This window comes from Peromyscus californicus, unplaced genomic scaffold, assembly GCF_007827085.1.
Source record: "Peromyscus californicus insignis strain IS unplaced genomic scaffold, ASM782708v3 Scaffold_19__1_contigs__length_69161282, whole genome shotgun sequence".
NCBI classification, from domain to species: Eukaryota; Metazoa; Chordata; class Mammalia; order Rodentia; family Cricetidae; genus Peromyscus; species Peromyscus californicus.
The window spans coordinates 6,990,474-7,007,395 of record NW_026294491.1 but is presented as its reverse complement, the minus strand read 5'-3'; the positions used below and the strand labels follow the sequence as shown (position 1 = coordinate 7,007,395).

At 51.6% G+C, this 16,922-nt stretch overlaps 1 protein-coding gene across 2 annotated transcripts in view; it reads left to right on the top strand.

The window, feature by feature from the left end:
* Btbd9 (BTB domain containing 9) overlaps positions 1-16,922 on the top strand; it is a 369,270-nt gene that overhangs the window by 345,779 nt on the left and 6,569 nt on the right. For both annotated transcript variants that reach the window (XM_052744486.1, XM_052744488.1), the window contains exon 10: positions 6,634-6,712. In XM_052744486.1, the coding sequence (XP_052600446.1) occupies positions 6,634-6,712 (79 nt within the window). The remainder of the gene's footprint in view (positions 1-6,633; positions 6,713-16,922) is intronic.

Here is a 16,922-nt window from a genome sequence, read left to right as displayed (position 1 = left end):
AGAGCTTTCCAGGGAAGCTCGCGATTGGTGGATCTTTGTGATCTGATTCTTGGGCAAGCTCAGGGATTGGTGGGATTTCAAGTCCTGGTCCTGCGGTCAAGTCAGGGTCCAGATGTTTTCCTTGGTCCTTTTCACTTTGCTTCGTGTTTAGCTTGCCAATGGTGAGGGCTGAGGAGGTCTCAGAGTTGCTTAGTCACCATTTCCTAGTTCTTGTCACCAACCTAGAAAGAGTTCAGAGACAGGAAGGTGAGAGGAAGTTACTACATGGTAGAATTCAGAGTCACAGTCTCGAGAGCTCTGGAGTTTGGGTAGCTCTACACATGGCCGACTTGAATAAAGGGAAGACTGTTGAGTTAAGTGAATACGAGGTGGGTATTCGAGGAGTGGGCTGAGGTTTTTTCTCAGAATAGGCTTCACTTCTTCCTTCCCTTCCATTGAGTCTTAGAATGAGTCACGGCAGCTTCTGCTTGATGGAGCAGCCAGTTCCACAAGGCTAATGATGTAGAGGTGCCATTATAATGAAGCAGAGAACAATTGGTGTGTGAGTCCCTGCTGGTTTGGGGTGTACTGTTTCCTGTCACATGATGATTCTTCTGTAGCAATACTGTTCTGCCAGTACAGAATCCTCTAGGCACTGTGTAATCTGTGTATATCCTGTCTATCCAGCCTGTCATAAAATACATGCTGCTTGCCTGGGCCAGGCTTTTAGGGCGCCTTCTGGCCTTAGCTCTAGCTCCTGATTGTGCCGGCCTTGGAGGGAGCCTCTTTACTGTAGCTGGGGAGAACCCACTAGAATGGCTGGGCACAGCTCACTGGGGAGCTATTGCCTGATGGCCGAGGGGCCGATCCTCTCACTGCACTGCACGTCTAAACAAAGATGGCGTGCTAATCCTAGCCGCTGCACTTTGACCCCCTGCCACATGCCTGGGATTTTCTGGTTGCACACACACAACCATAATGGTAAGTACTGTACTGCAGTCACCCATTCCATATAGTAAATGAGACTTAAGGGGAACATCACTTTCCTATAGCCACCTTGTGGTCCACTCTGTGTGTGTATGTGTGCACACATGTACATGCACATGCCCCATGGCTCAGACCACTGTGATCTCCAGCTCTGGGGTAGTAATGCACACCTAAGTAAAGTTCGGTAGTTTGTGAGCCAAGGGTAAGAGCAAGGCAGTAGCTGGTGCTCTAACCACAAAGGTACTTGAAAGTTTCTCTTGTGCCCTTTGGTGGGAAAAGACAAGCTAATTGTCATTCGGTCCTGTTTCTGCTGTTGACCTACGTCAGCAGCCAACCAGGCTCTGTCACAGCTTCCCTGTGTTCTCCTGCCTCAACTTCCTCAGGTCTGGACTGGGTGCACAGCACTGCCTGTCTCCCGGGGGCTTATGTCAGGAGCCCGATGAGGCAGTGACGGGGACCCACACTTTTCACTCTTGTTGATGGACACTCACTGTGATCAGAGCCCTGACTTGACATGTGTGACAGTTCGTAATGCTCACTCCTCAACGGGGGTTTTACAGAGATTGTTCTAATCCCTTGATTTTCTGACTTGTTCAGTCACCACTGTGGCAACATCATTTCCCCTTTCTAAAGCTTCATATATGTAATTTTTCAGCCTCATTTTGAGTTTTGTGGATGAGCTTGGGAACCTCATCAAAATTTATAGCTCTGTTTCATTGAAAAATCACTTGCAAGGCTCACACAAGTTATGAGGGACTTTTGGAACACCAGCTTGTGTGTTGGGACCACTGTGCTGTCTGTACTGTTCTCTAATCAGTGTATGGAAGGATGGTTAATCTCTCCAGTGAGGTTATAAATGTCATAAGGGCTGCCTGTCTGTGCGTGGATCCCTGGACACCCAGCAGGTGCAGGCTCAAGAATGCATTCATAAATACTGTTAGTTCCTCCAAACCTGGCCGCTGGTCTGCTGTAGCAGTAGCCTTGGGTACCCTGGTGCCCCGACTTGATGGCTCATAGACAGGCACAGGGAAGCGTCTGTCTGGCCCATGTTCATCCTTCTTTAGCACTTAGTAAAGGCTGACACTGTCCTGGGTGCTATGCTTATGCTGTGCTTAGGTCCTCACAGACAGGTTGTAGACAACTGTCATTATTCCCATTCTATAGATGAGAAGACTGAGGGCCCAGACAGGCTGAGCAACTTACCTAAGGACTTGGCACTATTAAAAGTTCAAACTGAGGTCTGGGTGTGGTGGCACACTTCTTTAATCCCAGCACTGTGAGAGGCAGAGGCAGGTGGATCTCTGTAAGTTTGAGGCGAGCCTGGTCTACATAACAAGTTCCAGGACAGCTCATATAGCTAGGACTACAAAGAGACCTTGCCTCAATCAGTCAATCGATGATAAATAGATACATAAGTAAATAAATGAATGCCAAAACCAAAAAGGTTCAAACTGAGATCCACACCTAGGTGCCTTAGCTCCAAGGCCCTAATTGAGTCTCTCCTGTCTGTCCCTCAGGAGACTAGGATGGAACCGACTGTCCCCAGCAAGCCCTGTGCTGGGGACCCACCTGTGATGACACAGTGGAGTGCTCTCGTGACCTCTTGTTAGTGCCTCACAGCTGGCGAGGCAGATGCCTGGTTTTAATGGGTGTGTGTGCACACTACCAACTATACATCGTGTGTTGCTCACATCAGTCCATATGCACGGTGTGCATGTAGAGGTCAGAGGATAACTTGTAGGAGTTGTTTCTCCCCTTTGTGAGCTGTGGGCTTAGCATCAAGCACTGTTACCACTGACCCATCTCACTGCCCCAGTAGAGAATCTTGATCAACAGCATGGCAGTCATCCCATACTTTCCCTGAACACATAGGAAGTCCATGCAACCCCCAGTGGACATCACTGATGCCTCATTCTGGCTGTGTCCTCAAGGAGGATTCCACAGGCAGCTGGGAAAAGTGTGACGTGTCTTTATGGAGCCAGAGTACATGTTGGAGCTGCAGGTGTAGGTGGGGTTTGTGGTGTGTAGTAAATCTCAAAATGAAGACCACATCTGTTTTTTGGCCTTTTGCTCCTGTTCAGATCCTTCATCCAAGCCTATATAATGTACTATTCCTAGGGAGACATGAGCAAACATCTCCTCACCCTAGATGGGGAACCAGTGACAGACCAAAGTTAAGACACCACCAAAGTCCAACCTGGTGAACCAGTGAGTTTTATTGGGTTTACTTACAGGAGCAGAAATGACTCAGAGACAGCTGCATCACTAAAGCCCACCCCAGAGTGAGTGACAGCTCACAAAAGGGAACCTGGAGCATAATGCACAGCCCCCAGCACATCAACAGGCTGGAGAGTGCCCTTTCCAGACAGTGAGCTGGTCTGAGCCTCTTCCAGGCAACTGAGTCTTCTAGTCTGAGAATGTCTCTGAGCAGTCCTTACTGATTTTATATACTTGGAGAGGAAGGGGCCTTTTGAATCTGGTCAGTTTTAGGGACTTCCTGAAGCCTTTGATTGTTCACTTCCTGAGCTTCCCTGAGGATGGACTGTCTCACCTCCCATAGAACTTAGAGCTTTCCTCCAAGGTGAAGGTTTAATCTTAGAAGGAATTGCTGCCCATCAGCCTGGCCCTGGTTAGGTGGGCTGCCACCCCAGAGCCACCCTTGAGCCTTCCTGAGATGTGCTGTTCAGTACTCAGGAAGAGACAGTGCTTGGCAAGGTGACCATTAAGCAGCCATTTCGAAAGCTCACAAGAATGGCCACAGCCTTGGATGATACGGCATCATGGTGCTGGTTTTCTTGGTTCTGTGAGAGTTTATTCCAAGCATTCTCTGAGGTCACACAGCAGTTATAAACAGGGCTCGGATGACATTCCAAAGCCCTCCATTTCCTCATGGAAGGGCATCATTTGAAGATGTTTTGACAAAGTCTAGGGAACACACTCTGGAAAATGGGGAGGGATGGAGGAGGGGTGCTCATCCCTGAGTCCAGGCAGCTTCCTTCCACTTTGCTCTTTGGATTGGTATCTAGTTCTGCTGGAAATGAGATCATATATTCAACTCTCAGGCTGTGTTAGTGAAAATGAACTCTAATGTGATTAGATACTAATGCAATGTAATGGAGGATTGGTATTAAATTGAGACCTTCTGATCTTATTACTCCACAAACTCAGGCTCCCTCCTGCTCAGCTGCTGCTCTGCCCTGAGCCCCAGGCCAGGCAAAAGTAGAAGAGAGAGGCCACGGGAACCTGCAAGGAACAAGACCTGTGTGCCAAGAACACTTCCTGGGCAGACCCACTTACGAACTGTGGCAGAGGCAAGCCTCAGGCCCGATGCTGGCCTGCTCACAAGCTTGGAGCCTTGTGCTCCGGGAGGCCTGAGAGGTCTCACATGTAGTCTTACCTTAAATCCACAGTCTCTGGAACAGTGACATGTGCAGGCTAAAGTCCCCTGCTCTCCCTCCCTCCCTCCCTCCCTCCCTCCCTCCCATCCTGCCCTCTGTTGCAAACCCAATGGGGACTCTTGTGGGTCCCCATTCCTGGCTAGCTGGAGCATGTACCCAAACCTCCTTTAGGGATGAAGACGGGGTTCTGATACCTTGCACAACCCTGCTTCTCCAGCCAGCTTGTGGAACCCCTCACAGCCTTGCAGACCTCCCCTGCCCACAGACTGTCACCAATCTGGTAGGTACCCCAAGAGCTAAGGATCTAGGAAAGCAGAAGTCCCCCACTGGGACGCAGGGCAGAGAGGCATACATGGGGGAAGGGCAGGGGAGTTGTCATTAGGCGTGAGTAACAGTGTTTTTACAGAGAGTGATTTTTCTTACTCTGTTTTCAAAAACCTGCTTCCAGAGGCAAGCCTTTGTGCACAGGATGGTAATGACTTTTTAATGACCTTAAGAGGACTGGGTCCAGGCAGTGGTGAGTCAGTCTCGGTGGGAGGTGCAGAGGCAGAAGGAAGATGGAACACCTGAAACCAAATGGGAAAAACAAACTGCAGATACATATATTTCCTTTGCTAGCATTACTTGGTAATTAGACAATTACAGGAAACAGCTTCCCGGCAGCTGGCATTTCTACAGTGCGGGAGCAGGAATGGCAGCCACTGTGAGCTGCTCACATGCATTATAGAAGATGTGCATGCTCGTGAGCTGAGGAGGGCCAGGCCAAGAGCAGGGCTCCTCTTGCATGCATGTTGGCCTCTAGGTGAGCTAGCTCAGGCCAGACAGAGGAGGAGGAATTGTCTTCAAAATGTCAGGGCTGCAGCTCAGACAATGTCTCAGTGGGAAGTGTGCTTGCTCTGTAAGCTGGAGCTGAGTTTGGATCCCAGCACCCACTTAAAGGCCAGACATGGCAGTCATGCTTCCAACTCCAGCGCTGTTGTGGGAGGTGCAGGGAGGCACGTGGATTTCCAGAGCTTGCCAGCTAGCCAGTCTAGCTGAAAAAAGGCAAGCTCAAGGTCAGTGAGAGGTCTTGTCTCCGGGTTCAGTGAGAGGTCTTGTCTCTGGGTCCAGTGAGAGATCTTGTCTCTGGGTTCAGTGAGAGGTCTTGTCTCCGGGTTCAGTGAGAGGTCTTGTCTCTGGGTTCAGTGAGAGATCTTGTCTCTGGGTCCAGTGAGAGATCTTGTCCCTGGGTTCAGTGAGAGGTCTTGTCTCTGGGTTCAGTGAGAGATCTTGTCTCTGGGTCCAGTGAGAGATCTTGTCCCTGGGTTCAGTGAGAGGTCTTGTCTCTGGGTCCAGTGAGAGATCTTGTCCCTGGGTTCAGTGAGAGATCTTGTCTCTGGGTTCAGTGAGAGATCTTGTCTCTGGGTTCAGTGAGAGATCTTGTCTCTGGGTCCAGTGAGAGATCTTGTCCCTGGGTTCAGTGAGAGGTCTTGTCGCAACAAAAAGGTGGAAAGCCGTAGAGGGAGACCCCTGGCCCTGACCCCTGGCCTCTCCATGTACACTCGTGGATGCGCGCACACTATACATACATGGTGGGAGGAAGGGAAGGAGGGAGGGAGAGAAAAAGTAAAATACTGAGATTGATTTGGAGGCCACTAGGCCTGAGCCAGTCCTGTGGGGCCGTTTGGAAGCAGGAAAGGTCAGAGGCCTACAATGTACTGGCTTGCCTAGGGGCAGCTATGGCATCCGAATGACTCCTGCCGCTCCAAGCTCAAGTGTAGAACCTGCCTCCCTGTTCCAGCCACCCACCCCTACCCTGTTTCAAAATTCTCCCCCGAGCAGCTTCCGGTACAGTCCCCACCCCTGACTCAGGTTTGGCTTATGTGTTGAATTCCCTGCTAATTCTGTCAGCAGCCCAGTGAGGCAGGCCTGCCCAGGCCACGCTGTAAGTGAGGACACCTGCTTTATAGACTCCGCCACCTCGATTACGTTTGTATTCGGCCGTACTCTTGTCGACAGGCAAGCATGGTCCACAGTCTTGCTTTGTTTCTTGATGGCTTTCTAAGAACCTTAGTCACAGTCCATACAGTAGTGGTGCCTGCCTTGGTGAGATGGGACAGTGCATTTCCTGCTTCCTTCAATGACATCATGAGGGAAGCCCTGCCCTCCCCCCATCCCCATCTCCCTGAAGACTGGAGCTCCTGGCACAGGAGCTGACATGACCATTGCCAAGCTGTCAGCCAGGCCAACCGTACCAGCTAACCTGGAGAATTGTTGTCTTTCCTCTCAGGTCCTGGCAATCAGTCACTTTTGAAAGACAGCCTGCCTCCTTCATCCGAATCGTCGGAACCCACAACACAGCAAATGAGGTAAGGACTCCCTCCTGAGTAGTGTAGTGGTATTTCGAGATAACCAGGTAACCACCACATCCCGGTTCAGTGGAGCTGGCTGCCCTGCCTGGTGATGGCCTGTTGTTACCGCAGGTCAGTATAAAGGAAGTCCCCACCCTTATCCGGAGGGGATGCCATCGTCAGGGCTCTGTTCACTGGCAAGAGAAAGCCAACAGCTGCCGCTCGGATTCTTCACCAGCCTGGGAATAGCATAAGAGACCCTGAGGAGTCAGGCGCCCTTCTCTCCTGGGATAACAGTGCCCAGAGGTGCAGCATCTGGTAGTTGGCTGTGCTGTGGGCTCTGTGCACTGGCACCGTCCACACTAGACACAGGGACAGTCAGATGGACACTCAGAAGCCTGAAAGTGAGGGCTGCAGGTGTACAGTCATGGTCTCTTTTGCTTCTTCCCAGGATGGGTTCATGGGTGTGCCCCCGGGGCAGTCATGGGGCCTCTGTGCTTGGGGTGCAGCTCGAGTGCTCTAGGCTCCTTCTGGAAGCGTGTGGTGTTTTCACGTTGGGTTATAGAATAGAAGGGAGCCTGTCGGCACTGGAGCCCACACCAGCGGATCTTACATGCTGGCCTTCTGCCCTCTCTTCTCAAGATGGGTCTCATGTGAGTCTGAGAGCAAGTTCTAGGATAGCATTCTAGGGAATGCAAGGGCTGCACTAACCACAGGGTGTCCCCACGTGAGAAGGAGAAACACATGAGACGGCAAACTGAACACAGAACCAGAGACATGCTGGGGAGAGGGAATTCCTCCGCTTCTCAAACACAGGGCCCTACATTGTCACTTTGCACCTGACCCACACACTGTAGAGCTGGCCAGATGTGCCAGTTGTTTTCGTGGTAACCTTTCTCCCAGAAGATATCCTGGTATGTCTAGTGCTTCAAGAACAGTTTTAAAAGTGGAAATAGTGTTGTAATTTAGATCCATTTTGCCTTTTTATTTATTTAGGATAATAATGATCCACACCCACATGTGTTTCCTACAGAGAACAGCTTGTAAAATAGAACTCCAAATGTTTTCTCCTACTTCTTCAAAACTTACTTGAAGATTTCACAATAGTAAATCAACTGATACTTTTACAGATGTCTGAACTCTGGGTCGTAAGCAGGTGTGAAATGCAGGAGGGCAGGACAGGAGGGCAGCTCTGAGCTCGAGGCTAGGCTGGGGACATAGCACCAGGAAGCCAGACTTGTAATAGCAGGACTACCCTTAAAACCAGAATATATAGAGAAGTGGGTAGGAGTCAGAGGCCACTTTACTTTTTGTGTCATTTCAGAAACGAATTTGAATTTGCATTTAATGTTTTGCTTTCAAATGAATAGTTTTTAAATTTGACCAATAAGTTCCAATTGTTCTTTTTAAAATTTATCTTATTTTTAATTAAGTGTATGAGTATGCATGTGGGTACCTTCGGCTTCAGGTCCCCTTTAACTGGATTTACAAGCAGTTGTGAGCTGTGCCTGATGTGGGTGCTGAGAACTGCTCCTGGTTCCTCTGCAAGAGCAGGACGTGCTTAACCACTGACCTCAACCACTGACCTCAACCACTGATCTCAACCACTCATCTCAACCACTGATCTCAACCACTGACCTCAACCACTGACCTCAACCACTGATCTCAACCACTGACCTCAACCACTGACCTCAACCACTGACCTCAACCACTGATCTCAACCACTGATCTCAACCACTGATCTCAACCACTGATCCATCTCTGCGGGCCTGAGTTCTAATGTTTTTTCATTTTACATACCAACCACTGTTCTCCCTCCCTCCCCTTCTCCTGTTCCCCCACCTCTCCCCCCATCCCATCCCCCCATTCATTCCTCATAGAGGGTAAGGCCTCCCTTGGGTAGTTAACACTGGCTAGCAAACCAAGTTGGGATAGGACTAAGCCCTTCCCCCTGCATCACGGCAGAGTGAGGTATCCCACCATAGGGAATGGGCTCTAAAAAGCCAGTTCATGTACCCAGGATAGGCCCTTGTCCCATTGCCAGAGAGTTCTAATATTTCTTACCATTTATACTTTATATATGTATTACTCCTAAATTTAAAAAAAAAACAAAAACGTAACTTTCTCTATACAAATAACAAAACTAAACTATTTACTACTCGAAGTCTTTCTAATGCAGTGAGCCCCTGTCTAGTCTGCTAAAATGCCTAGATGGAACTCCACAATGATGCATTATAATGAAGGCTTCTCAGGTCAGGAGGATGGAGGCTGGTCAGGGCTCTCCAGGCCCACTCTCTGCACCATCACCACTATGACCAAAGCAAGCGACACGGAACCTTGGACATCAGATTTCAAAGCAACAGTTCTTCCTGAAGCATCACTTCCTGTCCCAATGCTGTAAAATAGGGTGCAGGGTCTCTCTTAAGGGTGTTTCCTCCAGGTCTCTGCAGGCACCTGATGGGGTCTGGACAGGGTGTTGGTGGGCCTAGCTGGAGGGCAGCCTGACATGGTCATCTGTCTCATTTGACTGATGAGTAACTTCCCTAGCTGCCTTCCAGAGTCAGTTATTGATTGGGAAAATAAAGCTTCAACATAGTGTTGTCAATTGGAAAACATCTTAAATCACAAAATACATGATGAACAGGACTTCAGGATAGAATCCATAAACTCATTCTCCGAGGGCGCTGAAGGAGCAAGCAGGCTGCATCTCCCGGGTGGGGAGGAGGCGGCAGACCTTGCTGTCCCCATTGGTTTTTTATATCCTCTGGAAAAAGGATATGCCTGTCGCCTGTCAGGACGGAGAGGAGGGTGACTCAGGGCTGGCTGGGTGGCACACCTGGGGACAGCTCTAAGGGAGCCGATGTGGCCCAGGCAGGAGTGTGGAGCTGACAAGGCTGGGGATGAACGTCCAGGAAAGCGCCCTTCTGTTGGCCCAGGGGAGCCAGTCCCATGCTGTCATGATGGCAGGGAGGAGAGGCAGGCTTTGCTCAGCCCGCCCCTGCTCAGCTGCCAGGTGACTCCAGCGGCCTAGCCTGCATCGCTGGGGCAGAGCCCTGTCTACTGTATGGCTAACATGATAATTGTTTCTTACGACTCAGGAGGGTGGCTTTCCAGGCCAGGGTGCACAGTCTGGCTGGTGGAGGAGCGGCTCGTCCTTCTACCTTTGCGTGGTCTCTCTTGGAAAACATACCTGGAAAGAGAGTTAGTGAGGTCTGCTTCCCTCTCCCTTCCTCTGAGGACACTAATCACAGGCTCCTGCTCTATGATCCCATCTAACTAAGCCTAGAGGTTCTCAAAGGTCCTGCCTTCTCCTGCTTACTGTGGGCATGGGGCCAGAGTCTTCCCCCAGTATCTGGGGGATCTTGGGCATGTAATTCTTACTGTGACCTTCCTTTTAGAACAGCTCTTGGTTCCCTTCAGCTGAGTGCTTAGTCCACAGACTCTGCTGGTGTTGCTGTTGTCAGGTTGCATAGAGAACCTGGCTTCTAATTTGTGTTTGTTTTATTTGTTTATTGGTCACAAAATACACAGATGTGTACATAAAGAAGAACACGAGCACTCTGTTGCCTTGCTGGGGAGGTCTTGAGAGAAGGCATGCAGAGCAGGGGGTGTGGGGAGCCCCTGCAGGGCCTCCTGAGAGTGGAAGACCATTCAGGGACAAGGTGTCCTAGTGGGTATGCAAACGTGCTGGAGATGTTGCTTGTTTGGAGGCCTTCCGTAGTCTGTACAGCCTGGAGCCTGGCGACAGCTTTGCAGCTCTGGGTGGATTCGGCCTTGACCTCCAGCTGGCTTAGAATAACGGGGCAGAGACCAGCAGGTCAGGAAGAGGCTCCCAGGCCCAGAAGTCTGTGTCTGGCCAGGCCCTCCTGTGACCATCTGCTCAGCATGTGTCCTGTGGTAACCCCCATCCATCTTCCCTCAGATCTAGGTAGCTCCTGGCAATGGCAGCCTCCCACTCTGTGGAGGTTCAGCTCTTAGTAGCCTGTTGGAGCATGCTTCTGGTTTCCCGAAGTCTTCTCTGTCCTCCCGGAAGTGCTCCTCCTCCTCCCCCTCCTCCCCCTCCTCCCCCTCCCATTGGACCCAGTGCTCACTGCCCACAGAGAGTCAGCAGACAACACAGCACATCCCATCCAGCTAGGTGTGCATCCGGGTGTGCTGAAGGAGACCAGGACCCCGTGTAGTAGGACCGACCCCTTTAGACACGTGCCTCAGACCGAGAGAGACTCCACAAGTGCTCCAACTGCTAAGAAAAGGGACAACTGCTGTCGCAGCCCAGCTGGAGTTCCTGGGCAAGAAGGCTTGAGTCAGGCAAGAGGAGAGCCCTGCGCTGGCCCAGGCTGTGGCTAGCTGTATACAGTTCTCAACCAACTCGACATAAGAAACTACTCGGAGGGGCAGGGAGGGTGTTGCATCTGCTCAGGCTGGCTCTTGACATTGGACTGCTGTGTCTCCCAGAAGATTGTGACAAAGAGTGAGACTGGGCCAGAGTGGACTCTACTCCACCCTGGCCCACACCTCAGGTACCCACGCCACACTCTGATAGGCTGGCTTTGTGCACCACATATGCGAGGTCTAGGGGAGAAACTGAGGTAGAGCACTTCCGTACAGGGACTGCAGCCTCTCTGCCTGGCAGTGACCCTTTGAAGAGCCTGTCCTTCAGGTGACATTTGTATCTCTAAGTCGTGTTGAAATGGTGGACAGAGGTACGGGGCAGCTGAGATGGGCCCTGATGTGGGTGGGGGCAGGGCTGATTGAAGGGCGGGGTTTCTCTAGAAAGCAGGGTGTCATGGGAGCACGTGGAGGAGGGCCTTGCAGATCATTCCGTACTCTGCCATGTGTCAGGAACTGTAAGCAGCTATGAGCTTGCTGCAAGAGGGTCTCCCAGGCTGGCTGCAGGGGCACGGTCTGCATATGGCTGCCTGAGCAGCCTTCCATGCTGAGGGAGCTTTACTCACAGGCTCCCTCAGGCCTGTGGTTCTGGGATCCGAGGGCCACCTCGTTCCCATAGCAACATGTGGCTTTAGTGGGAAAATAAAACCAGGAAAACAGACTCTAGAAAAACTAAATAAATGTTCCTTGCTGGCCTGGGATAATTATTTCCTAGACCCCTCTGGAGTGCGCCCTGACCCCTGAAGGACTCTCCCTCCATGTTCTCCCCAGAGACATCATCTAGGCCCAGAAGGTGCCACAGAGCAGCCTTTTGCCCAGAATTCCCAGAGCAGCAGCAGGCAGCAGCAGGTGACTGCAGACTCAGAGCAGATAGAGGATAGCCACCCCTGCAGGAGACAGCCCCAGCTTGTAGGCCTCTCAGCTCCTGGGAGAGCCTGGCCCTCCTGGAGTGTTGTGTCACAGCAGCTGACCCTGGCCCACAGAGGTTTTGTGTGGCACCGTGGACAAGGTACTGTGTACTAGGATAAGGTACTGGCCAGAGAGACCGTGGTGTGGGGCAGCAGTGGCCTGGGGACCCGGATGGGCTTGGTGGACAGTCCCAGGATTTGACCCAGTGCTCAGTGCACTGTGGCTCTTGAGGATAGAGAGCGTGGCACACAGCCGTCCTTCCACAGGCTGGCTGGTCTAGATGGTCGGTCCATGGGTCAAGGGGAACCCTCTCTCAAGAATTACCATTGACAAGATTAGGAGCAGGGAGGAGGGAGGGCTGGTCCTGGGAGGAGGGAGGGCTGTGGTGCTGTGAGAAAGTTCAGAGGACAGAGGGTGGACAGGAACCGTAAAGTGTGAGGTTCAGGGAGAAACAGACGTGAGCAGTACACAGGTGTGTGGCGTCAGGGTCAGGTACCCTCTGGAAAGGGTAGGGAAGCCTGGAGGGCAGTCTGAGAAGAGCTGATGTGTGACAGGGAGGTGGGGACTGAACATGGGGACAAACAGGCCACACTGCCACCTTCACCTCCCACCTCTCTGACCCAAGTCGCTTCACCTTTCTCCTTTGTAGGAGTGAGCCCTGGTTCGGCCATATCTACCAGGACTGGGGACAAGGATGCTCCCCACTCTTGGTCTGTAGGTTTGGTTTTGATTTTAAAATGACTTGAAAACATCCCTTCCAAACTAGTATCAAGAAGAGACCCTTTTAGCTACTTGAATTAGTCAGGGTTTTTGTGTTCTCTAACCAGGTGTCTAAGAAAACTGCTCCCAGAAGGAACAGAGTTCAGCCATGGTCACTTGGCCACGTGCGCTCAGGCATGGTGGCAGGGTGGTACTGCTCACAATCAGGGTTCGCCATTGCTCCTCAGTTAGTCCTGTCTGGCAGTGCCCTTCACAGGCACACCAAAGCTGTATGTGCCTTACCAGACTCCTAGGTGACTGGTTCAGCATCCAGCCAGATTAGCAGTAAAGACTCAGACATGCACACACATTAAAGAACCAAAAAATCACAGAAGTAGGGAATTCTAGGGCTACCTAGGGGAGGTTCTCTTTTCCAGAACTTTCCAAACAGTTGTAGCTATCTGTAGCTATGAGGAAGTGATACTATAAAGTAGTGCCATGTGTAATAAGAAGTCACCAGAATCTCAACCCCATACCTAGGTATAAATACTCAGGGAAATACCACTTACCTTTATAATACTTAGGTACTTGCCTTTAATCCCAGCACTTGGTGGGAGGTAGAGGCAGAAAGATCAGGAGTTCAAGGCCAGCCTCAGCTACATAATGAATTTGAGGCCATCCTGGGCTTCATGAAACCCTATCTCAACCCTCTTCTCCCTGAGATATCATGTCTCCCTATTAAAAGTGGTCCCTTATTTGAAAATAGCATTTGGTGATTTGAGTAAGAATGGCCCCCATAGGCTCACATGTTTGAATGCTAAGTCACTATTTGTAAAGATTAGAAAGATTAGGAAGTGTGGCCTTGTTGGAGGAAGTGTGTCACTGAGGATGGAATTTCAGGTTTCCAAAGCCCATGCCAGGCTCACTCTGACTCCCTCTGCCTGTGGATCGGGACAGAGCTCTCAACTCCCGCTCCAGCACCGTGTCTCCATGATGATAAGCCTCTGAAACTGTAAGCAAGTCCTCAGCGAAATGTCTCCCCTTGTAAGAGTTGCCGTGGTCACGGTGGCTCTCCACAGCAACAGGGCAGTGACTAAGAGAGCTGCTGGTTATTTGGGTGCGTGTAGAAGCACAGGCGTGACAGAGAGCTTCGTGGGAAGCTCTTCCTACTCTTGTCGTTGATTTTGGACTGCTATTTGGTTGGTCGGTTTGGTTTTTGAGACAGATTTTTACAACGTAGCATAAACTAGCCTCTAGCTCACAATCCCTCTACCTCAGCGTCCTAAGTGCTGGGATGACAGGTGTGTGTCCCCCTACCCACCTGGTCTTCTGTTTAGGAGGAACAAAAAGAAAAGCTGTTTGTGGTCTGCTCACATCAGCTCTGAGGTGAGCGGGAGAGTTCACTGGCTGCCATAACTGGGCTGCTCACATCTGGGGTGGTGATGGGTGTAATACTGGAATGGAGGGGAACAGTCTGAGGCCTTCATCTTCCTTGTGGGCAGCCAGTGAGAGGAAGCTAACTATCTTGGAAAGATACATCACCTTGGAAATGCAAGTCAGAAGGGTGGGTCAGAAACCCTGTTTGTGCTACTGGACAGGAAAGTGGTCTGTGCAAATTACCCAGAAGCCGCAGAAGCAAGGTGAGTCATTGATCAGTATTTATTCCTTTTCTCCAATGTCTACTATAGTTCACAGTGGACTCACGGGCTACTAGGCTTTCCCCACTATTCCTCCCCCATTTCCTGTCCTCTTCCCTTCCCCCTCCTGTAAAAACCTTGAAAAAGTCAGCATGAGGTGCTTGGAGAATCAGCTCTGAAGGAGGGAGGAATCAGCATGCTTCCCAAAGCAGGTCAGGATGGTACACATGCTACACAGGCTCACGGGAAGGAGCATGCCAGACCACTTCAGACACGTCCAGGAGTACAGCTCCCACAGAGGCCTGGCAAAGTGATAATAAACAGCCACCACTAGAAAGGACACCCGGGTGTGAGGAAGGCTGGGTTTGCTGCGTACACATGACTTCACTGCAAATTGGCCGCTCCTCTCGGGGGAGAGATGGTAGGCTGCCGAAGATGGTCCAGCGAAGGTGCCCCTTCACGAACAGCAGCAATCAAACAGGCTAATGGGATACACGATTGCCGAAAAGTTGAAGGGAAAATGATGCGGAGACCATGGTAATGGCTTTGCATAAATCAGAAGTGTGGCTCTGCCCGGTATGCCTCATTCACTTTTGGTCACATCCTTTCCGAGGACTATTGCAGTCTGGGGAAGGTTCAGAGGAAAGAAATTGAATCACACCAGCCCCGAGCAAAGAGAAAGCCAGCACTAGGCCATTTCATCTCACATGAGGCCCGCAAGTGCACGGTGGGAATGGCGGGAGGAAGCAGGTGCAGGAGCATGGTGGGGCTAGCCAGGGCACACTTCCTAGGCCCTTTGTGAGGCCCACTTGCTCCGGCCATTAGCCTCCTCTACCAGTTTCCACACAGAAACTGCAGACCCAGAAGGCCACCTTCCCTGAGGTCTCTGTGAGGAGGGCCTGACTACAGGCAGCCTCAGGCCCAGCATGACTGCCCTCAAGTGTGGGGTTTCACCTCCATTTGAGAAGAAAGGCCTTCAACTACACGCCCTTCCAGAGGTCCATGTGCAGATTGGAAGAAGGTGCCCTGCCCTGTGTGTGGTGGTGCTGGAGAGCTGCATGTAGAATGGCATCTACATGGTGTTAGAAGCACGCTGGGTAGTGCAGGACCGGTGCATAGGACTCGCCCTGGGCTGGGAACGTCGCCGAGATGATGGAGCCAGGCAGTGTTCCCACTGAGGTGAGAAGGGCGAGTGGAAGGCCACTCCACAGTGAGGTTCTAGGGCCACACTGGACCCAGATGTCCTCCAGAGTCCCCTCTGCCTGCTTCCCAGCTCTTCGGGGCCTGGTATATGCCGTCTTCTCTGTATTATAGGGAAGACTTTTCTGGAGTGCTCCCTAAGGTCTACTCCAGGCATCATGTGCTCCTGACACATGTGGATGCCCACACTGCCTCAGGGTCAGAACCTGCATGTGGTAGGGCATCATCCCAGGAGGCAAGGCAGCTTCCCCTCCTCTCCATGCTGAGTACGCTGCCCCTTAGGCAGGACCACACTGCTCAGAGTTGGTGGCTCAGTAATTGTTGTAATTGAAAGGACCCGTGAGCATCTATGGGGATCTGTGGGGAGGGGCGGGGGAGGGCTGTCTGGAGTCTCTCAAGTCCCACAGCCTGTCCGAGAGTGCAGGACCCTCGCTCTCCTCTACCGAGTCATCGTCGCATGCTGCAGGCTCCTTCCTTGCTTCTTTTCAGCTTTCTTTAAAAATGATCCCTTCCTACTGATGGTAAACGCTGCTTTCCCTCAGGGAACTTAAAGTCTGTCGTCAGCTCTGTTTGGCAGGGCATTTGAATTTGTCTCGGCACACTTGTGCTTCCTCTCGGATCTCTCTGTCCAAGTTGGGTTTGCAGGAGTCTGCTGTCTAGAAGTCTCTGGCTGCAGCTCCAGGTCAGGCACTGCCGTCCATCTTGTCAGGCAGTTCCTGCGCCTCAGACCCGGAGCCCCCCACAGACACTGTCTTCTCGTCATTCCCAGAGCTAAGCAACAGCGTGGCCTCCCCAGCCCTGTCCTGCAAGGCCACCTTGTCCTTCCTGACTTGCGCCTCAGGTCCTTCTGCAGTAGCTGACCTCCTGGGCTGCTGGGCCTTGTGTGCCCAGGGCTCCTTGCTTGTCCCAGCATGCCCTGGCCCCTCTGAGAGAACCTGACCTCGGGTGCACACATCACCCTTTGCTCTGTCACGCTGAGGCCTGTGTCACATTCTCGTTCCCCCATGATCTCCGTCCCTCACTCTTAGCCTGCTTGCCAGCTTCATTGCGCACCCCCGGCATCTGAGGGGTTTCTGTCCGGAGGCTGTGTCTTAGTAAATGAATGGAATCCAGATGTCAGTCACCCTGACCAAGGAAGCTTTCTCCTGTGTGGCTCAGGGTTTGCAGGGATCAGCTGCGAGTCAGGGCTCTCAGAAGCCCCAGTTCTTCATGTCTGGTGATTATGTTACCTTGCACCTCTCAGGGCCACCGGGGACTCAGGTAGGAAGGTTCAGTCTGCGTCTTTAAGGTCTCCCCAGCCTGGGTCTTTAGCTCAAGGAGACTCAACGTGGCTTGTGTGGGCCACGGAGAGAACTGGGTGTGGCCTTTGTGGATGAGTAGTCCCAGGAAACAGC